At 34.4% G+C, this 22899-nt stretch overlaps 2 protein-coding genes and 1 pseudogene across 2 annotated transcripts; all 3 read right to left on the bottom strand.

The window, feature by feature from the left end:
* Nucleotides 1-750: 750 nt before the first annotated feature.
* On the bottom strand, nucleotides 751-1773 carry LOC142175305 (uncharacterized). The gene is made up of 2 exons (XM_075241891.1): nucleotides 1039-1773; nucleotides 751-876 (listed from the first exon to the last, which is right to left on the bottom strand). Exons 1-2 carry the CDS (start codon nucleotides 1771-1773, stop codon nucleotides 751-753), a joined length of 861 nt encoding a protein of 286 aa, XP_075097992.1.
* A 3123-nt stretch (nucleotides 1774-4896) lies between these two features.
* Nucleotides 4897-18187, bottom strand: LOC107770721 (uncharacterized). The gene is made up of 9 exons (XM_016590049.2): nucleotides 17730-18187; nucleotides 17506-17622; nucleotides 15957-16039; nucleotides 11557-12017; nucleotides 10440-10615; nucleotides 9154-9239; nucleotides 8109-8242; nucleotides 5700-6002; nucleotides 4897-5090 (listed from the first exon to the last, which is right to left on the bottom strand). The coding sequence occupies exons 1-9, from the start codon at nucleotides 18072-18074 to the stop codon at nucleotides 4909-4911; spliced, it is 1887 nt and encodes a 628-aa protein (XP_016445535.1). The 5' UTR covers nucleotides 18075-18187; the 3' UTR covers nucleotides 4897-4908.
* LOC142175593 (U2 spliceosomal RNA) lies at nucleotides 7273-7452 on the bottom strand (annotated as a pseudogene).
* Nucleotides 18188-22899: the final 4712 nt, after the last annotated feature.

Below are 22899 nucleotides of genomic sequence, written 5' to 3'. Positions count from 1 at the left end.
TAAAAATCTAGCTACTCATACTTGGGTCTGAAGAAAATAGAGAAGAAAGACTAATTAAACTCGTCTATTGAAAAACAAAACCAAAAATAATTATCTCTAGTCTTATTTCCTTTTTTTGCAATCATTAGAGTAACATTAGAAATAAAAAATAAATCATTGTTGTGGAAGTGTAATCTAGATAATCTAATTGCGTAAATTGAAATATATACCCCTAACTCCCATCTTAGCTCCTTGTGGATTTGACCCCGACTCTTAGTTGGGTTTTTATTATTGCATAGGACCGTTTCATATCTCTTTTGATGTGTGCTTTGGACGTGATCAATGATTCCCAGAGATTTCAATAAATTATTGCACTGAGAATTAAAGAACTCACTACAATTATCTGACCTCAACACTTTCACAGCCACAACAAATTGATTATTTATCATAGCAAGAAAGTTCTTTATTACAACTAACACTTCACATTTTGATTGAATCAAACATACCCCAGGTATATCTACTGTAGTCATCCATAATGGTGCAAAATAATGCTTTTTAGCATATGTAGATACACTATGGGGTCCATAAATATCTAGGTGAACAAGCTGAAAACAACTAATAGAACTGGTGTTACTTAAAGGAAACTTTAACCTACACTGTCTAGCTAATGGACAAACATGGCAATTTTTCCTACACCTGCATATCCACCTTATTCTTTAACTCTGGAATATGCTGCATTGACTTCAATGATGCATGTCGTAAACTCAAGTGCTAGAGTTCACTTTCTGCTCCCTTGTTCATAAATAAACTTGTTGCAACTACATCTATGTTCTCCATTAGCAGATACAATCCATTATTTTCTCTACCAATTCCTATTATCCTTACACTGTAAAGATCCTGAAACATGCAGAAATCAGGAAAGAATGTGACTTAGCAACTGAAATATCTGGTGAGTTTTGATACTGACAACAGATTGAATTTAAAATCTGGTACATATAAGACATTTTTAACTGTCTTATTCCCTAGTATAGATGTTTCTCATGTGTGTGTTATTTGTGCCTTATTTCTTGTAGGTAACTGCACTTCATTTCTTCCTTGATCATCAGTTCTTCTCACACTGCTCAGAATGTCTTTACAATATGTGACATGATGTGTTGCTCCTATGTCTATCACCCAATCACACATACATGCATTTTCTAGCAAAAAAATTATACTTGTCATGTTTGTGGAACACTCTGATGTTGATGGTTTTGACAACAGCTTGACTAGCTGTTTGTATTGTTCTTCTATGAAGAATTGTCCAGTCCCTTGCACTTGCACAGTTACTGCCTTGCCTTCCTCGTTGTTTGCATTCACATTGTTTGTATAAACCTTTTCTCCTCCAATCTGATTTTTTCTTTTACTTTTGAAATCAACTGGATATCCAATTATTTTAAAACAGTTTTTCTTAAGATGACCTTTATATCCACAATGCTCACAAATAATCCCTGGCCTTTTACCTTTAAAATCTTGACCCCTTCCCGCTAACATGGCAAGTGGTTCCCTATGTGTATCAACCACACCTAAGGACCTTTGACTCTCTTCCTGAGTGACTATTGCATACACTTCATTAACAGTCACTACAAGCCTCTTTGCTAGCACATAACTCCTTATATTATTATAGCTTTCATTTAATCGCATAAGAAACTGCAGCAAATGTTGTGATCTTAAATGTTCAACTGACGGTCTAGACTCCTCACAATCACATGAGGACAGGGGTACTAATACATCAAGTTCATCCCGTAAATCCTTCATTTTAGAGTAATAAGTAGTTACATAGTCAATACCTTGTCTCAATGTTGTTATGGCTGTCTAAAGGTGATAAATTCTAGTCAAATCTGATCTATCAAACCTCTCCTGGAAATCGCTCCAGACTTTTCTCGCATTCGAAACATAAGCAATAGTTGGCATCAATTCACTCGATACAGTGCTTCCTATCCACGACAAAACACTTGCCTTGCATTTTTCCCACTATTCTGCCAATTCGCCTCTGTACGTGCTCTTCATACAAGTTCCGTCCACAAACCCCAGTTTACTCTTTCCTCGGAGTGCCAATTTCATCGCCCTGCTCCATAGCGCGTAATTTTTCAGCCCTGTGAGCTTGAGCGGTATTAGGATAAGTCCAAGAGCATCTGAGGGTTGCAAAAATAGTGGATGATTGTGACCTAGTGAGACGGCCTCATTTCCTGCCATAGTTGATCAGATCGGAGTTCCGACGAGCTTCGTCTTCAAATTTCTTCCTAATTCCGATGAATTCACGATCGCCACTCTGATACCATGAAAAATTCAGCTCAATTTATCAGAAAAAGTATGCATACAAGCAAAACAGTATCGAAAGGAGAAGGAGAGAAGAAGTAGAGATATAGAGAAATGAGATGAAGAAGATGAGTTGGTTTTCTTTCTTATGTCTCCATTACATGTGAGTGGTCCCTTTTTATAAATCACTTAACTGACTCCAACTAACTCCTCATTCCTATTTATACTTTAGTCCCTCAACTAGCTACAAGTACATCTCAGTCTAGTATATACAACAATATAAACTATCCCTGTTAATAGTTAAAGTTGCGACTCTAATAAATTTGGAAAATGTGGGTATTTAATACTACGAGTAATATTGAAAATAATAATAAATCTCTCTTGATTTATTAAAGTGAACGAGAAAACAAAAATTATTTTTTTGTATAAGTAACTAGTAAAGGGAACATAGCGAGTAGTAGAGATGTCCTTACTCTAAATAACTAGAATGCCATAAATATTTTACTATTGAGTATTAGAGATGGGAATATATATCTATCTGTTGATTGGAGCAATGATGTAAAGTTAAATCTGAGATAGTTATGCAGAAAAATGACTTTTACGTAAATGTAAAGTCATTCCTTTTTCCTCATAAAATTTTCTAACAACCAAACATTAAAAAAATTTATCCTCAGTATTTTAAAAATAGTTTCAGAAATTTTGAACACCCAAATGTAAAATTTCGAAGCTTCCTACTTAAGTAATAATAATAAAAGGAGAACCTTCATCTACAAGGGTACTTAATCCATTTTCATGACTAGTTGACTTATAGGGTGGGTGGTGTATTAAATAAGTTGCAATGTTGGTGGTAGGTGATCATGTGGACGTTGAACCTCCCTTTTACTTTACTTTGGAAATTCAATCACTTCTTATTGATCTTTGCCCCAACTTTAGTAGCCATGTGAACTTGCACTGTTATCCTTAAAAGCAATGTGAACTAAATTAATAATGGTACCAGTGTTTTAAAAGGTATTTCCGGGGTGAGGCGCACCAAAACGCTTCGGGGCGATGGTGTGGGTCAAAAGTCTCAAGAGGCATACGCCCAACAATTTGGAGCGTATGCCCGGGTGTTCGGGGCGTGTTTTTTTAGTGAGGCGTAAGCCCCAGAGATTTTTTCAAATTAAAATAAAATTTGTTGAATAAGTCATTCATATAATACCCAAATTCTCAAAATTCAGCTTGATAATTACTCAAAAGTTTTAAAAAGGATCTGAAATGTATTAAATTTAAAAGACAAGACATTTTTTATTGATTGAAGCCCCAATTCATGGTCTTTCCCAATTCATTATCATGTCCGCTAGTCTGCTAATATCTCCCAAAATCAATGAATATTTAATTATTTTTTACAAATACAAAGAGAACTCTATTCTCCTTCATAGCAGCAGGTTCAAAGTTCAAATTGCAGGTTAGTCATCATTTTTGTTCCTCCATGTAGAAAATTTTATTCTTTTCGACTCAAGTTACTTGAGCTTCTAAGTGGCGTATAATAGACTGTTTTGACTAGTTTTTTGTGGGAATGAAGAACATCTATATATATATATCACATATTTATAGTTTTATTCATTTTTTATGCAATTTTACATGTTTATAAATATTTTCTGTAATTATATTATTTTATAAAATATTAAAAATTAAATGCATGTGGGATTTACGCCCCGTGCCTCGGGGCTTACGCCTCGCTGAGGCATATGTAAAACGCCTCGCCTTACGCCCACACCTTTTAAAACACTGAATGGTACAATGCTTTCCATTTATTTATATTAGTGATTAAGTAATTCTCATGTATCAAGAGTTCAAGACAAGAGTCCCAAGTTTTATAGCTAAAGAATGGTAAAAATCAATTGTTATTGAATTTAAAATCTTACTACTGTGAAGGTCCGTCTAAATTTTATTTTTGGTAATGACATATGAAAAAGCAATGAGAAGTTTTTAACGCATGAAAACTTGTGTGATACAACCCAAAAAAGTAGAATATTAAATTTTTGTATTAACCCTTCTCGCGAATCACCTATACCAAATGCCTAACCAAATCGTCAAAAATGTGCATGTACCTTGGAATGGATCCAAATTGTGTTGTGTATAAGTGAATATTCTCAAAATAATTTCTAATCATAACAGTCTCGGTGGCCTTCAATTCGATAGACTGACATTTTTTTTCGATTGAAGAGACGGACCACTTAGAAAAATAGCATTTTGTAAGTTTTCAAAATAAAGACGCAACAATAGATATCGGTAAAGGAAAAAAAAAACTCATTTCTCTATTTAAAGAAAAAGAAAGAGGGTCGGGATAAAATCCGGATCTTTACCCCTTTACTTACTGTAAGGGATGGTACGTCTGATATATGACTACTGATTAATGACGATTCTCAACAGCATCTATAAGATCTCGATGCTCACTAGACAATATCAAAGGGCATGCCATAGAGGAAGGGAACAAATGAATGTTTTCCATCCTAGAGCCTTGCATGGATCTTAGTGAAAATCATGACTCTATCAGTGTCGTAGAGGAAAACCACCCCGGAAAAGGGGAGAGGTGATTGATAACTGGCCTAATTAAATAAAATTAAAAAAGAGAAAGGAAAATGATGGCAAAAATTACTTTTGTACATTGTGATAAAATCCAGTACAACTGTTGGCATGCATGTGCAAAATGGAAGACATATTCTTGTTACATGGTTCCTCTTCCAAACATTCCCTAGCCTTCACTACATACATAAATTCTCGCCCGTAAAGGTAACATGCCGTCGCGGCCTTATAAGTCAGCAGTTCCCAATCACCTGCACTCAACAAGTAAATCACAGTATTAGCAATATCTAAATAAGAGCATCTAAAAAGACGGAAAATCCTTAAAAGGTACTGTGCCTTACTTAAAAAGCAAGGTGTCTTTCTTCAGTTTAAAACAATCAAAAACCATGATATCTTACTTTAAAGTAAGATCCGTACTTCAGCAGTGCACACAAAATCTTCGTAAAGTCATTTTTCTAAATTCATCTATACAACTAACTGTAAAGTCAATTCTTGGCTTTGGCATCATATACGTTTAGTATTAAGAAACTAGAAAGACTTAAGAGCTCGATCACTAAACGCTCTCTTTTTCTTAGGGTCCATGCAGTTTTCCACAACAATTTTCAGGCAAATAAAATTCAAGGTGATTCAGATCTCAGAAATACGAGAACAGATTGTCTTGCTCCTAGAAAGTTGAGCATAAACAAACACAATAAACTCTGCTGATGGTTGGGGGTCGATCCTATGCAACAAAAACAGATACACACAACCTTAATCACCTCAAACCAAGATCAAGCGCCCAAAGCTTTAGTATTTGGACCTTTATTATGGTATACATGTCAAGTAAATTGCATGCTAACAAGAAAGGCATGAAGCTGTACCTGAACCAATATCTGAAGTAAGTATGCTCTGGCTGAAGTGACGTGTCAGCCACCATCTGCAACGAAACCTCCAAGACTTGCTAGATTCATAATTCCTAAATATTTTTGGAATCTGATTAATCTGGTTCGAGAAATTTTGCTTCTCAGTACCTTCACCGTTGAAGCACGCAGACATGCAATCTTCTTCACATTGAGAAAGTCTCAGGAAACAACACGCCAACTCCTTCCATGTGTCACATTTTGCAAGAGTAGCATCCAAATGCAAAGCTATCATTTCCACAAGCTTTTCAGTGCTATACTCTCCTAAGGTTGATAAACCGAGCCCAAGAAAACAGATAAAACTCAATATACAATGAATAGTGCATCAATCACAAATTAAGGTATCATTTGAGACAGTTCCGCAAAATGAGACACTTGTTCAGCTTGAATCAGAAATGAGTTAAAGTCAATCTTTTTCCCCCTCGGAGTCAGAAGTCCATGTAATCAAATGAAATCATAATATGCTACTTTTTTCTGCTATTCTACTTTCATGAAGAGAAACTTGAAAAACATGCAAGGAGTTCATAATTCATATGCATGAACTTAACACAAATATAAAATGAATCAGAAGATGTCAAATATCTCTCTATTTAGTGCAACATAAAAAACAAACAAAAAAGGGGTTATTAGCATAATATATGAAGGAAGCATATTGATTGAGGGGTTGTAGAATCTGTTGCACCAATCTCATCAACTCTCTGATGTTTCTTAGGATCATCTGCTATAATCAACAAATCTAAACCTAGAGTACCATGCAAAGCATAGGTCCCCATAGTTTTCTGCAAATAAACAGAGAGATGGTTTCCTTCTATTTTGAGATCTGAAATTCGCTGGTACATACATATGATCTCTTTCTTTTTAATGGCACTGCAGATCGTTCAGTTTTCCTGATCAGTTTGGACTGATGAAGGCTAGCCTTGTAGCAATGGAGAAGCACTCTGCATTTCTATGGGTGACCATGGTTCGAATCTTGGAACCAGCCTCTCCAATGAGGCTGTCTAGATTTGTCTTCCCGCAGCCCGTCTGGGCAGGAGCCTTCTGGCACTGGGGTCCACTTTTCTATTAGGACAGATACAAACACTTGCCCCAAAATTGTCCAAAATGGAATGGGCATAATTATTGGATTTGAACACAAAATTAAGTAATATTATTTTTACACTTTTGAAAGGCTAAGTAGGCGATTGGACAAAATAATTATAATTTTTGAAAAAAAAGTAGTATTTTGAGTTAAGTTGAAAAATGGTATTTGAAATTTGAAATTATGTTTGGACATACATTTCACTTGAAAAAATGTTGCAGTTTTGTGAGTGGGAAAACAAAAATTTCCGAAAATTTTGAAAAAGTGGTCAAAACCACTATTTGGTTTTTGAATAACTCATTTTCGAAAAATTTGCAAAATTTCATAGACAAACACGTTTTTGAAAATAAAAAAAAAGGAAAAAATATCTATGGAAAAACGGGTCCTAAATGCACATTGGTTAGAATGTGTTGTCATCTCCTTATATAGTCTTGGCCGGTGCTTTTCTTTTTTTTGGTGGGGTGCGCCGGCCTGAGCAGTAGTGCAATGCAACGGCGACGCGCGAAAACCCAGGTAGCGAGCTACCTTAATGGACCCTCCTCCTTAAAAAATTGAGTTAATACGTGTGGATCGATGGCCCATATATTAGATATTAAACTTGATAAGAACCGATGGTCGGTGCTCATTTCATGAGTTCACTTTTGGAGTTGAGTTACACCCAAAGTTCAATTTTTGACATGATATCAGAGCTAGGTTCATCCATGTTCCTGATTTATCCAATTTTGGGCCCACAAATTATGTTGTTCCCAGATGTCATGATTTAGATGTGTGGAGATGTTAAGTGCTCCACATTGGATGAGGGGATGAGTTGTTGTTTCCTTATATACAATAACAACCACCCAGTATAATCTCACTAGTGGGGTCTGGGGAGAGTAGTGTATACGCAGACCTTACCCCTACCCTGGGGTAGAGAGGCTGTTTCCAAAATGACCCTCGGCATCCTTCCCTCCAAGAACTCCCCACCTTGCTCTTAGGGTGACTCGAACTCACAACCTCTTGGTTGGAAGTGGAGGGTGCTTACCATCAGAGCAACCCACCTTGTTGTTTCCTTATATGATCATGGAAAATCATCCTTCATAGCTAACTATTAGGGTTGAGTTAGACCCAAGGTCCATTTTCTTTATAGAACGAATAGTTTGTGTAAGGCAATTATTCAGCATTATTTCTTGCATGTGTGTTCCTTAAGTTAGTACTTCAGAGTGCTGCAAACCTTGTGGAAGCACTAGGATTATTGTGTCTCTTATCTCTTCAGGATGAAGTTAATAAAACAATTTTCCAGGTACGGTATGTACCACTTCTATGCAAGCTGATGAGTCTCCCCAAAGAGTGGCTACATGTAGGATCCTTTTCCAAATTTTCCTCAAAGATTGTTGAAAGTTTGACATAGTTACCACTGTCAAAATGCTCCAAGATAGCAGCTTTCAACCTGCATGATAAAGAATAATGAAACCAGAAGAAATCAGATGTAGTGAGTAAAAATGGAGAAAGTAATAATGCTCGGCTGTACATCAAGCACTCGACTAATGACAAATAATGCTCAGTTGTACATCAAGCACTCAACTAAAGACACGACAAGAAACTAATATGGAAAATTGTTTTCAATTTCTCTGGTAAATTTCTTTTGTTTAATAAAGCATGTCTGACGAGAAAGGATCCTGACTCATCTGGGCTACTGGGAGCAGCGCATTTGTGTTAATAACGTTGCACAAAGGTCTTAGGCAAATGACTTTTGTTTGTCTATGGAGCAAGGTAGCTAAGGCCTAAGAGTGAGAGCAGTGAGACAAATGATGGTACAAAATATTTCCAAAAGACGGACTAATGGAGAAAGGGCTGGACAAGGTAAAAGAATTTTAGTCTTTGTGCGACACAAGAGTTTCAATAATGGTAATCGTCAGCTGATGCAGCAGGACAATGAAGCATATCGTGCAGAACAGGGTACCTTGCACCTAAAGTACTGAACAATGGACCTTCCAAAGGTGCATACCACACTAAAGGTCCTAAGAGAAGATCACTGTACTTAAAAGATCATTTGCATTGAACGGGTAATTACACACTGAGTGACATTTGAACAACTATGATCCACCTTGGTTAAGAGAAAATACAGGTTGGATCACTTTCCATAAAGATCTCTAGTAATTAGTGAAGAAAATTTAAGTGGCAACATCTATTAAGCAGCCAACACCACTTCAACCTTTAATCATTCACTTCACATCAAAATCCAATATCAGCAATACTGATATCCTAGGCACCAACACTGTGTAGTCTGAGAAGTCCAATCCTCATCATGTCATTATTTTCTAGGCTACATTCAACTTTTCACAAGGAAGAAACAGTTACCTCAACTGAAATGATGTGTCGGAGTACGGAGAAAATTTTTCCACCTCATCAAGAGCCTCCTTCACCTGATCCCCGAGCAGCAGCATCTGCCAAGATATTGATGTTCAAGAACGTGAAAAACATATTATATAAATATATCTTTCAACAACTGATACTTAAATGAGATGGAATTTTTTTAACAATATTCTTGAATTCTTTAGCATTTTTCCTTTGTATTTCTTCCATTCTTCTTCTCCCCCTCCCTCCCCCCCGCCCCCCAAAACCTTCTTCGTGAAGGGTTTCGTAGAGGTGTCATTCAGCCAAGCCAAGTCCAGCTTGCTCAATAAGGTGAAAAGGCCTGTAAGCAAGTTCAAGCTTTAATTACAGGTTAAGTTTATATTTAATATATGATAATAGGAAGGTGTGGAGGTCAAGCATTAGGGTTGTAGGTTAGGGGGTAGTCGAGCGTTTTCCCTCGTTGTACCGGCTAGTCAAATAGAGTTTTGTCTAGGACTGCTAGCGGTTTTTGTTGTGTGCACACTATTTCTTTCGTTTTGCATAGTATGGGGTTATTTGTTGTCTCTTTCGATGCTAATTATTATTTTTCTGGTTTCTTTTGTTGTTACGGATTTATTCTTTTTTTCTTTTCTGATATTATTGTCTCGTCTGTTGAGCCGAGGGTCTTCCGGAAACAGCCTCCCTACCCCCTACCCCCGGGTAGGGGTAAGGTCTGCGTACACTCTACCCTCCCCAGACCCCACTAGTGGGATTCTACTGGGTTGTTGTGGTTGTTGTTGTTGTATAATAGACATAAAGAATTATATTAGGAAACATCAGTGTCTTTCCATGCATCTTGATTTTATAAGACATAATATGAAAGTAGTATATATTTACAAATCCTTCATAGTAGTAACTTTTAAGTTTCTTGAACACAAACAACTTAAGATGAAACTAATTTCAGGTGGTGGGTTCAATATACAAGCTTAATTATGAGCTCAAGAAAGATGGGGATAATGTGAACATGCACGAACTTCCTAGCATGTCTACATAAAACAACAACAACAACAACAACAACAACAACAACAACAACAAAACCCAGTTTGATCCCATAAATGGGGTCTGAGGAGGGTAGTGTGTACGCAGACCTTACCCCTACCTCATAGAGATAGAGGTTGTTTCCGATAGACCCTCGGCTCAAGAAACAATGAAAATAAAGCACCAAGTAGCATGTCTACATAAAAGCAAAATTCCAAATACAATTTGAAAATATACCGTATGAATTCTTTCTTGGACATAAGCTATATTACCTGCATTAAAGGATGAAATGCCTCGAGTACTGGCGGATTTGAATACAGAGCATGTCGTAAATACTTTATTGCATTCTTATAGTGGTTATTACGCAAGGTCCGGTGCATCGTGAGGTCATCCTCTAAATTTTCATTTGAGGAAGGCAATTGTAAAGGCAATAACCACAATGGAAGACCTACATTTGAATAGAGTAAGAAATATCAGGATTTAAATCTTTTATCACCAAGAAGAACATAACATATCTCAAATTCCATACATAACAGACAGTAATACATGAACTTTGGAGCTTTACAAAATCTGCACCTAGCCGAATACACAATATCCACCTTCAGAGGGATTGAAGGGCTTAGAAACTCGATATCGTCTTCACCTCATATCAACTGTCTTTTCATCCTTTTGACAACATTCTAAGAGGATGTTCACTCTCCTAAAATAGTATCTTCCTCGTCATCATATCATCCTTTTAGAAAACTGAAGCATATACTTAGAGGCCCATTTTGCCACCATCCAAAGTTAACTCTTAATGTTTTCTCCCATGTTTTTCCAACAATCCAAAATGAGGGAAGGCTTATGACCACTGCTGCCATTAGCCAGCTGTTGCTCCCACTCATCTGGAAAGCTCTCGAACGGCACAAAGCAGATTTAGAGAATACTTGCCTATAACTTCATACCTATGCTATTATAAGTAACTTTTTTTGGCCAAGTATACACTATGCTGATACTTGTAACTTACCTAAACCCGAAGCAAAGATCAGCTTAAGTAATAGTAGCTACATGCATATTATAGAATAACCTGTAAAAACAAAATAGAATTCTTCGAATGATTTATGAAAAAAGTTCATTCTTGAAATCAACAATAGTCAGCCATCCATTGTCCCAACCTTCCTTTTAAGACAAGTAGATAAAGGGTCTAACCCCTCACAAGAAAAAAGGGAAAAAGAAAAGAGAACTTGTTTTTTCCAGTCCATGCTACACATGTACTCAAGTCCAAGTCCAATTGCCAGAAACCAGGCTCATAGGGTTTTCTAAATGTAAAAACAAAATCTACAGAATTGAATCCACATATGACTACATAGAAGCGTCGTACAAAATAGTTAAGCCATGAGCACAACTCACCGCGACTGTAGAATATGGAATGATAAGGCACATCACCACTATGACCCATAGAAGAACCTTCACGGTCACTTCTTTCAGCAGAATTCATGTAAATATCTTGTGCCTGAAAATTGTCATTTCGTGTTTCTCCCAGCACATTATCATCAAAGACCACCGGCACTTGTCTCTGTTGACTGAGATCAACTCCTGAGATCTCTTTGTCATTCCTAATAGAGGTGTTTGAATCACAATGTAACGGAGAATTAGCCTCTTGGCCTTCAACAGCATCATGCCCCTCTGAATTTAAAATGGACATATATATCCTGTCCTCGAAGTTCTCTGACTGCACTGGGCTATCATGTCTGTCCAACTCTGGCAAATGCAACTCCTTCGGGATAGTAGAATACCATAACTGATAAAAAGTCAGGCCCACAACTAAATTAGAGACAGGATCACTCTCAAAACCACGTTCCTGCATGACACTGACACAAATCACAGCCAGGAAGGATACATTAAGCCTTTGGAATTTTAACAAACATATAAACACATGCTACGCTGAATTCCAACAAAGCAGCCATCCTAAAAGAAAGGATTTTGTGGCTTTGCCACCAAAAATATATTTGTGCGACAATTTTCACACTAAACATTGATCACAGAACAGAGAGGATTATTAATATGCAACTCATATTTACTTGGTTTAAAGTTGGGCATTTAGAGAAAGGGAAGAAGGTAATATTGCTCAATCTTGCCTGATTAAACTTAATGGACACATTTAAGATTAGCATAAGTTTAGTGAAGGCAAATTCTGATCCATCTAAATCCAAATGAAATATATAACAAAGAGTAGTTTGAATCCTCTGAAATGTAATGGCTGCGTACACACTACTGTCAAACCACCCATTTTTAAAAATTAAACTGAGTATTTAACATTAAAATTCTTTTTAGTTATTGCAATAAAAGAAATCATCAATGGCCTACCCCGAAAAAAGACCATATAGTTAATATAATAATTGGTGTCATCCTAAGTTGCTCCGACACGGCAGTTTAGGTGCCGCACCCGTGTCGACACAACACTAGCGTGGGTGCGGATATGGGATCCGTATCGGATCTGGTCAAACGATCTTGGGTACTTTGACCACGACAAACGGAAAAATTCGAGACGAGATGCAATTTGATTACCAAAATCAGAACTAAAACTAGGGTAAATTTGAAGAAAGTAGCATAGCTTATTTAGGAAATCAATCATTTACTTATCTACAACTTGCGAATAAAAAAGAAGGCAAAATAGCCTCATAGACACTTGTACTTGTGTGATTTTGACATCCCGTTCCTCCTACTTCACAAAGTTTCATCCAAACACTTGTAATTGTTCAAAAGCGATATTTTAAACCCTTTTGACCTCGTGTGTTCTTCAAACGCTTGACATGGATGACACGTCAATGCGCACGTCAGATTTTCTAAAACACATCATTAATAATTTATTTATTTATATTATTTAAAAGATTTAATCTGTCTTTTTTTCCATTTCACCATCCTCTCCACCTTCCTCCTCCCTTATTCTCCACCATTAACCAGACCTTTACCAGCACTTCAAAACAACCTACAAGTAATAATGTTTCGATAATGAAATCATCAAACTCTTTGCACTTAGCCACATTATTATGTACCTGCAATTTAAGATTTTAATCAAATAACATATTTTTCATGGAAATTCTACTATTCAAAATCCAAAATGGCAGCCTCAATAACATCAAAATGGTCACGTCGATGACCACTCTTCCACTCCCTTCTTTAATTTTAGAACCCAATTCTTAAAATTTGCCTCACCACCAATGGTTATGATCCCTCTCCGACCACCCTTTACCTAAAAAGCTTCTTCACAGCCGCATTCCATCATATCACTACTAATCACCCATAAAAATTATCAATCAGAAACGACTCACCAAAAAAATCATCATCGGAAACTCCACCCAAAATTATTTGAAATTCCTCTAGCAAAAGATTACCATAAAAGGACTTTGTTGGCAAACTTCTTTCACTTTTTCTATTTCTTTTCCTTGCAAAAGGTCGTCTTCAGAAGTGGGGGAAGAAAATATGGGAGGTGGGAAAGAAATTTCTCACTAAAAATTGCTCAATCTGGGGCTGTTTTCAGATCTGGGGCGACGAGGGTGCTATTGGTGTAGAATAGCTGTGTTGCAGTGGGTTTTGGTTTTTTTTTTTTTTTGGGGGGGGGGGCGAGGGGGAGGAGGGAGTGGAGGAGGCAGAGCGGAGGGGAGAGAAGAGAACGTGAAAGAGAAAGGCCCTCTTTGACCTTTTTTTAATTTAATTTTTGTCTTTTCTTTTTCTTTTTATCTTTCCTTATTTTAATTATTTCTTGGTTTAAATATTTACCTTCACGCTCCTTCCTATACATGAAATACATGAATTTTGTCCAACTCAGTTGTCAAGTCGCCACATAGACATGGTCAACAGTCAGAGGGGTTTAAAATACTATTGTTGAATAACTATAAGTGTTTGGATGAAACTTTGTGAAGTAGAAAGACCGGGATGTCAAAACTGAACAAGTACAAGTGTCTATCAGGCCATTCTGCCAAAAAAGAAATCTACAACTTTACAAGTTATACATAAGTATTCCACAAAATTTCTCATAATTTAGAGATATATCATATTTTTAATTTTTTGAATTACTTTTAGCCATATCCTGCACCCGTATCCGTACTAGGATCCATATCCTCGAATCTTAAGCTTTACATCTAGAAGGATCCGACCTCTAGATCCGCATCCGTGTCGTATACCCACATCCGTGTCCGAGCAACTTAGGTGTCATCCTAAAAAGTGGAACAAGCTTGACACAGCCTGAATGTGTGATCAGTCACCTTGTTCATGTGGCATACTTCTCCAACTTGGATTCTTCTGCCTATCCTTGTGTCAACCTTGTTCTCCAAGTATACTGCTCCCTCCATTTTCAATTTATGTGATACACTTTACTTATTAGTCCATTCCAAAAAAAATAACATATTCCTATATTTAGAAACTACTTAACTTTATACTTTCCCTTTTACCCATTTTACCTTTAACCAGAAACTTTTATAACCACACAAATTGAAGGCCCCATATAAGCTTTTAAGGCCACAAATCTCAAAAGTCTTCCTTTTATTCTCAAACTTCGTGCCAGAGTCAAACTACGTAAATTGAAATGGGGGGATTGGGAGGGGAGGGGGGGGGGGGGGACAGAGGTGGATCTAGAATTTCAAGAGGATGGGCACACTGTTGTGAAAAGGTGGATCTAGAATTTACACTTGACGGGTTTAACTTTAGTCTCTTACCATGAGCCCACTACACTTTTGAAATTATAGGTTCAAAATTATTTTCTTTTTGAAATTTTAGTAATTTTCACATATATATCTATACTCTGTGCCAAAAACAAACTGTTCAGAGTGGGATTTGAACCGCCAATTTCACTTGTAGAGGTGCACCCAATATTAATTGCACCATAGGAGTCTTTGAGCATGGGTGCACGCACGTATATTTAAGTAATTTTGAAGAAATATAACATTGTTATACCTGGTTTAGGGAGAGGAGTATGGGTTCACGTGAACCCATACCCCTTAACCTAGATATGCCTCTGGGGTGGAGGACTGGCAGGGCTCTTCTCTTACTTTTTTGACGGAATTTTTTTTGACATGGAAAAATATTTATTGATAAAGATACCAAGATGGTAAAAGAAAAGTACATGACTCTTGAAGGAAAAGAAGATACTGTACTACATCAAGTATGCAACTACTTCCTTCCTCCTAACAGTTCTAAGAACTCCATATACTGATTCATATTTCCAAGTTGCCTGCTCTTACACCAGAAGAAAAGATTATGCAACACTTATTCTTAATAGATGTTTTATTGATTCCTGATCCTCTCCACACAAATAACATCTGGTGAAAAGACAAAAACCTCTTTTTTGGAGATTATTCTGGGTTAAGCAAGCTTTCCAGACTGCAATCCGACCAAGGCATGCTACTTTTGATGGAATCAAGCACAATAAAATATCAAAGAACCTGCTCTTTTGACAGTGTTAACCACACTACTGTAAGGATTTAATTTAAGAAAATTCAAACCAATAAGCAAACAGATTCTTAAACAAAGATGCAGATAGAATTATTGTTAATTAGGAGTCTTTCGCTCCAAGAGAATGTAACTTTCCTCTGCAGGTGATAGTACAATACTGTTAGATAAAAATATCGACACGATTAGGAAACAGTCAGATATAGCACAACAAAAAAGACTACAGTCCTAGACCCCTTTTTAGAACTTTAGTTCTTTTCTCAAAAGAATAAATGAAACTTTCTTCTATCAATAGGCAATTGATTTTTCGACAACCTACATGAGAAAGATAAATCATTATTCATTAAAAGACAAGAACTTACCATAAGGCAGCCTGATGAGCGTCCTCTGTGTTCCCGCGTTTGAGACAGAAAAGGATGAATTCCAACTGAACAGCAAAACGATCCTGCCACAAATTCAAACGTCACAATGAGCTACCATAAAGGTGAAATTCAGTTCTAGCTCTGACAGAAAGTTTGCAACAAAAAATAACGATTACATCACCAGCCTATGGTTACCCATTACAAAAAAAGAAGTGGCATAACATCACCTGTACGATCTGATCCATATTATGGTAAGCTTTTAATAAAGTAATTACAGCAACCAAAAAATGCATCATCTGATCCAGTGAGAGGGAATAGACTTCTCTCTCTTAGTCTAGACACCTCTTTATATATGTCTATTCCTTTTTTGAAATGGGAAAAAAAAAAAGGAAAATACATACATAAAGAGGTATCCAAGACTAAGAAAGGGGAAGTCTTTTCCTTTATTATAGTGGATTTCCCCTATAACAGAAAATAACAACTTGCTTACTCTCTTTTTTTTCATAAGGTTTGGCCATTTGAGCACTATCACATTAAGTGGCAATATTTTATAGAGCAAGGAAGAGATGTAGCTAGCTCGATACTCTATATGAAATTGCTTAAAATTTTAAATAAAGACCTAGAAAGAGATGCAGGTAGCTTGATACCTCAAATAACAATGCATATAAAGGAATTCAATCTCAAACTTCACTATCACTAGCATCCTGTGACTTACATTACATAATATGAAGACATAAATCCAATTATAAACATGATAATCAATGGCACTTTTTCCCTCAGAGGTCCTGAACAGCCCCATGGCTATCTCAATTGTAACATGTCAAGCATTTTCATCAAACTTAGTTACAGAGGCCATATCACTATGTCACTAGTATTTTAACCACCTTCAAACTATATATTATATATTAGTGCTTCCAAAAATAATAATAACAACAACAAAAATAATACTCTCTTTGTCCCAGTTTGTTCGATACAATTCAGATTTCCAAAGTCAAACAAGTTTTTCCTTGACCACGAATTTTTCATATGCCTTTTAAATATTTTGAATTGCCAATTAATGTGACTTATAGTACTTGTTATATAGTTTTCAAATATGTAAATTTATTTCAAAAAACTTAAGGATTCTATGTCCGAATTCGTGATCAAAATTGAGAAATTTGACTTTTGAAATTCGAACTACATCAAACAAATTGGGACGGAAGCAGTAATAGTAACTAGACTTAGTGTTTCCATGAAAACAAAATCTTGTTCTTTATTAATTTTGGAATGAAAGTAAATTTACTAAGACATTGCACATAACGGGTACGTAAGGGCGGATGTAGAGTGTAATATATGGGTTCGGTCGAACCTAGTAGTTTTGACCTAGACCTTGTATATGTGTTAAGAAATCCACAAAATATGAACAAATATTAAATCCCGAGCCTGTTAGTACAAGTAAATAGTAAATGTTACAGCAAACACTTGAAAATGATCAATGTAAGAGAAGCACAAAGCTAATGAACAAACATATAAGCAAATAATATATTCATTTTTTCCTTGTAATATTTACCTTCATGGGCCAGTTTTTCATAGGTCCAAGCTTCTTCATCCAAAGCTCATAAATATTCTGTATCCTTCGTGTACTCATAGTGTCACCTTTTATATGCTCAATAAGCTCCAAAGTAGCCTAAAACCATATTAAACCAAATTAATAGACCATAACTATTCTGCTGAATAAAAACTATTTTTTAAAACAAGATCAAAAGAAAGCATTTGTATTAAATTGGCTAGTACCGTAAACTTGGTCCGAGTTTTCAATAGGGCTTTTTCTTGTACAGTCCCTTTAAGAAGAACACTTAATACACCACTAGCCTCCGCCCATTTATGATGCCGCATCAATTTTTGCAGTAAACGCCGGAGTCTTCGCCTATGTTCAGACCGTAAGCTCTGAAAATCTTGGTGTAAACTTCCTATACCTCGCTTTAGGCAATAACTTGGTTTTGAATTTGCTAATATGATTGCTTTTATTCTTCTGGTTTCGGTGGATGGATTAATTCCACGATCATAATCATCTTCAGGCCTTCCACGTTTTCTAGGAGTGGATTTTTGGGCCGTTAGTATATCTTCTTCCACATCCATTGATAGTTTTGTTTGGAGGTGAAATCTCTACTTTGAAATTGCAGGGTTTAAGAAGAAGAAGAAGAAGAGACGGGGAGTTTAGAGATTTGCCCTACAAAGACTGGTTGCTCGGATTTTTTAATTATTCGTAATTTGTTTTTCATTTATTTACCTTTCTTTTCCACATAATAATAACCTATAGTGAAAACTAAAAATATAAATTAAAAATATAGTAAGAAATAGAAAAATCAAGTTGATTTAAAATTTGACTTGTAATAAAGGGCTAAATACAATTTAGCCGCTTAAATATTGATGGCGTGGAATTCTTTTTTCCAGAGATAGAGAAGTGAATATTATTTGTCTTTTAAGCTTTTTCATATAATCTACAAATAACAACATACTCACTATAATCTCACATAGTGGGTTCAAGTATAAATATAGTGTGTACGTAGACCTTTGTGGAGTAAGAGAGTTTGTTTCTAAATTTTTATATAATCTATATATATCTATCTATCTAGACTATATTAAAAGTACGGGGCCCTTAGCGAAATCGCCTTCGCTTTTTTTACCATTTAAAAGTAATTTCATACTAAACAAAATAGTCATTTGATTATTTTTTTAATATTTAGGACTTCAAAATCAACTAATATTCTGTTTATTAAATTTTTCCTTATTTGGATCATGTAAAGTTCCTAATATTTAAGACTTTAAATTTAATAAAAAATTTATTTTATATAAAAAAAAATCTTCCTTATGCATGGACTTAAATTTTTTTTTTCTTGGAGTTTAATACGTGGCACTTAAAAATTTTCATGTTCTTAGATTCTTTCCCCAAATGTTACCGATAACAGAAATACCTAAAAAATCATTGGAAATAAGCAATGCATGTTTTTTTTTGTTTTGACTTTTTATGAGTTAATTTTAATTCTAAGTATAAATTTCTAGAAGTCTAAACTAACATGATAATATTTATTTAAAAAATAAATCGAGCTACAACCATACTATGTAAAATTATAACTACAATTATTATTTTAGTATTTTGATAAACTATATTTGAAACTTTAAAATAACTACAAAGTTTTTATTTTTTCACAAGAAGAGGTCCACTTAACTTGCATACAGTTTTAATGAACTTTGAATGAAACAAAAAAAACTGTGTAGTTAGGTTACAAAGAACAAATTCCATACCATGCCTAAAAAGACATATAAATATCAAACAAAAAGGTTTTAATATTAGATTCAAACCCGAGAAAAGAAAAAAAAAACTAAAAATTCATAGCACATTTTTAAACTTTTAGTCTTTTTTGTTATAAAAGTAGATTAACTTTATTTTTTTATCATATAATATTTATTTTAGAATCTTGATAAATTAAAATAAGATTTTATCATTTTATTCTCCAGAAAGATAAAAAAAACGGGTTGATTTATGTAATAATTCGAATAAAACTTTTATACTTCATTTTATATCTACCGAAAGAATGTGCGCTCTCTTTTATTTAATAAAATATTATTTTTTTTGTATAATAATATTATGAATATAGAGTTTATAAAGAGTTGTTAGGTGAGATACAATAACATAATATATTTGTATTTTATATAATAAAATATCTATTAACCACAAAATATCATACAACTAATTCAACTAAATTCATCATCTTTGCATGTTTAGAAGATATTGACATTATTGTGTCAATTTAATAATTTTTATTTTTATGATTTAAATTAATATTTGATTCATTAATTGTTATTTCAACAATTTATTATTCTTGTATATGTTTATACTGATTAACGTAATGCACACGTGCAACGCACGTACATTAAAATTAGTCTATATAATTGAGGGACATAGACCCGGTGAGGTGGCATGCCTCACAAGCGAGGAATTCTATTTTCCTATTTTCTTAGATTTTTTCCTTTTTTTCTTTTTTACAACAATTTTTTGTCTCTATATTTATCTTTATTTAGCCGTTATTTTTGCTAATTTGACTCGAACATTTACAACTTTTACTATAAACAGATTCAACACAACTTTTAGTACTTTTAATATTTTTTTTGGAAAACAGATTCTAACCGTTGCATCTAGCGATTACATCAACTCCAAACTAATAGTCTAATAGTCTTAGGTTTTTTTTCACTTCCCAATCTAAGGTCCCTATTAAATGTATGTTATTTTCAACCATCCTTAGAAGTTAAATAATATATCCATATATCATTTGCTAGCATTGTCACAACGAGAAAATGTATACATCTTCTGTGGATGGAACTTGTCACTAAGAGGATATTCCTAATTTCGAGGCAAGTTATTTTCTGTTGTAATAATAATATTTTTTTCGTTCCATTCTTTTCGCTTCTATTCATTCAAGTGATGTAATTCAGTAGCTTTTCTATAAGAACATATAGCTCTATTCATCCGGGTGAAATTGGTACATTTATAAATCTTTCCATTTCTCTTAGTATTCTTCCTTTTATTGTTTTTTCAAGGGAAACTTACACAAATATCTCAAATAAGTCTCAACTTACCAATCTCTAGCCATTAGTCATACACTTACCAAAACTAGTCAAGCACGTATAAAAATTAAAAAAATCAAATAAATAAGGTTCTTTCTCTCAAAGAATCACATGCAAAAATCTCCTTCCATATTTTTAAACGTGATTAGCAACATTAGATGCAAGACGGAAAGGAAATTTCATGGATGAGGTAACAAATAAGGTGATGAAATACAAAAAACAAATACAATATTCCAAAAATCTAAGCAAAAAAGAAACTTTTTCAATGGGTATAGTTGAAATTCAAGGAAGATTGGAGGTGATTTGGACTGATTTTTTATCAAAATTCGTAATTAAATCGAGTTCAAAAAATGCTTATGCGGCACATGTATCACGCATGTATCTCACACACATGTATACATGTGATACACAATTGATACAAATATGATACATATGTGATACACAGTGTGATACACATATCATTTTTTTCATGCTCAGTTTTTACTTCGAATTTTCAATTCAAACCACCTCAAAACTTTATCAAATCATCCCAAAATTGAGATTCAAGCTCCTTAAAATGTACTCAATCTATTCTAATAAAACTCACTCAAAAGAAAGCAAAACTTTGATCTTTTTTTGCTACAAATAACTAATTGGCTAATATTAGTAATATTTTATGAATAGACCAATTTTGGTAATGAGCTACTTATAAATGAACATTTTTGTGTAATCTTTACTAACTAATTTTAAATTTTTGCGGATCATATAGCTAACTCTCCCTTTTCATTTCCTTGAATTTTGTTTGTCTTGAATGTAATTTTTTTTTGGCAAAGCTTTCTATTAAAACTCTACATTCAAAATCCCATCTGTACAAGATTAAACGCTAGATATTTTCAAGATTGCATGCAAATATTAGCATATTCGTTGTGGTTTTCAATAAGAACATAGAGAAAAAAGGAAGAAGAGACATAGAAGGAGAGTAAGAAAGTAATGTGGGGTTTGGAGCCGTTCTCAAAAGAGAAGAAGCTTTATATAGGAGATTTGACATTTGTGTTTAGGGTAAAGGATGGATTTTGGGGAGAGAAGCCTACGGATTCTATATCACTAAACATAAATAACACAAAAAAAAAAAAAAAGAGGAAAAAAATATACACTCACATGCTTATACTATTATAAAAATAATAAATTAATAGAATTAAGATTGTGTTTCTCAAAATTTATAAGAGTACAAGTTACTATTTTGTTTTTTCGTTTATATGAAAGAGAAACAATGAGAGAATTGTTAAGGACTCTCCTAATTTTTGTTTGGGACACATCTTTTGGTGGGGCAATTACAATGGTGATTCACACGGGATTTGAAAGTGAGCCAGTGATGATCATGTGATAAAATAATGATTCCCCACACATAAATATTAGTATAAACTTTTTAATATTATGTGTTTACGTCAAATCATATTAATTTACTTAAGTAATTTAATAAAATAAGAATATATTATTTGACCATGATCAAGTAAGAGAAGTAAAATTGAACTTGTAAAGAAACAAAGAAGAAAAAATACAAATATTGACATTGGAAGGATTGTGTTTGGATTTTCTTTCCAATATTTAGTCTTACATTATATATTTGGTTTCACTTTTCGTATTATAAAATTTTTATTGCTTTAGATCGACTAAATTTATAAAACTAATCAAGTTTGTTAGTTCAAATTTAATTACGCGCGAAGCGCGAGTAAATTAACTAGTTAAGAATAATCTAAGAGCATAATTATAAGAGTAAGTTGATTAAAGAAAAAAAATATTTTTAAGAGCCCGTTTGGATTAGCTGATTGTGAATAGCTGATAAGCTTGAAGTGCTGAAACTGAACGTATATATAAATCAAAAGATACGTATAAACAAGTTTTACCGGCTTATAAGCATAGTCAAACACTAAGTTATCCTTAGTATCTGTCACGTTGTTCTTTATCTCTCCTATCATTCATTGGAGCAATAATAATAGATTTGGAAGAAAATAATTAAAATCTTTTGGTGTTCTAAAACGACACCTAAACCAAATTTAAAAGGTTAAACGGCATTTGAAATGAACCCACGGTAATAGTATTCAGATTTTTCTATTTAAATTAAAGTATTATTGTCATAATTTAAAATTTTAGTTAGAGCCTTAGAGCAACATAAAGTTACTTCCATATAATTTATAGGTCACGGGTTTGAGTCATGAATTCAACCACTAATGTTTCATTAAAATTGACTGTCTATATCACATCCTTTGAAGTACGGTCCTTCTACGGACCCTGAGCGAAGTTTCATGCACCGGCCTACCCTTTATTTTATTTTTGTTAAGATTTTAATTGTGTGTGTTTT

Source organism: Nicotiana tabacum, chromosome 21 (assembly GCF_000715075.1).
Source record: "Nicotiana tabacum cultivar K326 chromosome 21, ASM71507v2, whole genome shotgun sequence".
NCBI lineage: Eukaryota > Viridiplantae > Streptophyta > Magnoliopsida > Solanales > Solanaceae > Nicotiana > Nicotiana tabacum.
The sequence above is the reverse complement of the archived record's forward strand: the minus strand, read 5'-3'. Positions and strand labels throughout refer to the sequence as shown.

Coding starts and splice junctions, on each gene's coding strand:
- LOC142175305 (XM_075241891.1), bottom strand. CDS start 1,773: ATGAAGGATTTACGGGATGAACTTGATGTATTAGTACCCCTGTCCTCA. Junction 877..1,038: donor AGTTACCTACAAGAAATAAG/GCACAAATAACA, acceptor TGCATGTTTCAG/GATCTTTACAGTGTAAGGAT.
- LOC107770721 (XM_016590049.2), bottom strand. CDS start 18,074: ATGGATGTGGAAGAAGATATACTAACGGCCCAAAAATCCACTCCTAGA. Junction 12,018..15,956: donor GCTCATCAGGCTGCCTTATG/GTAAGTTCTTGT, acceptor GATTTGTGTCAG/TGTCATGCAGGAACGTGGTT. Junction 6,003..8,108: donor CATCAGCTTGCATAGAAGTG/GTACATACCGTA, acceptor TATCAACCTTAG/GAGAGTATAGCACTGAAAAG.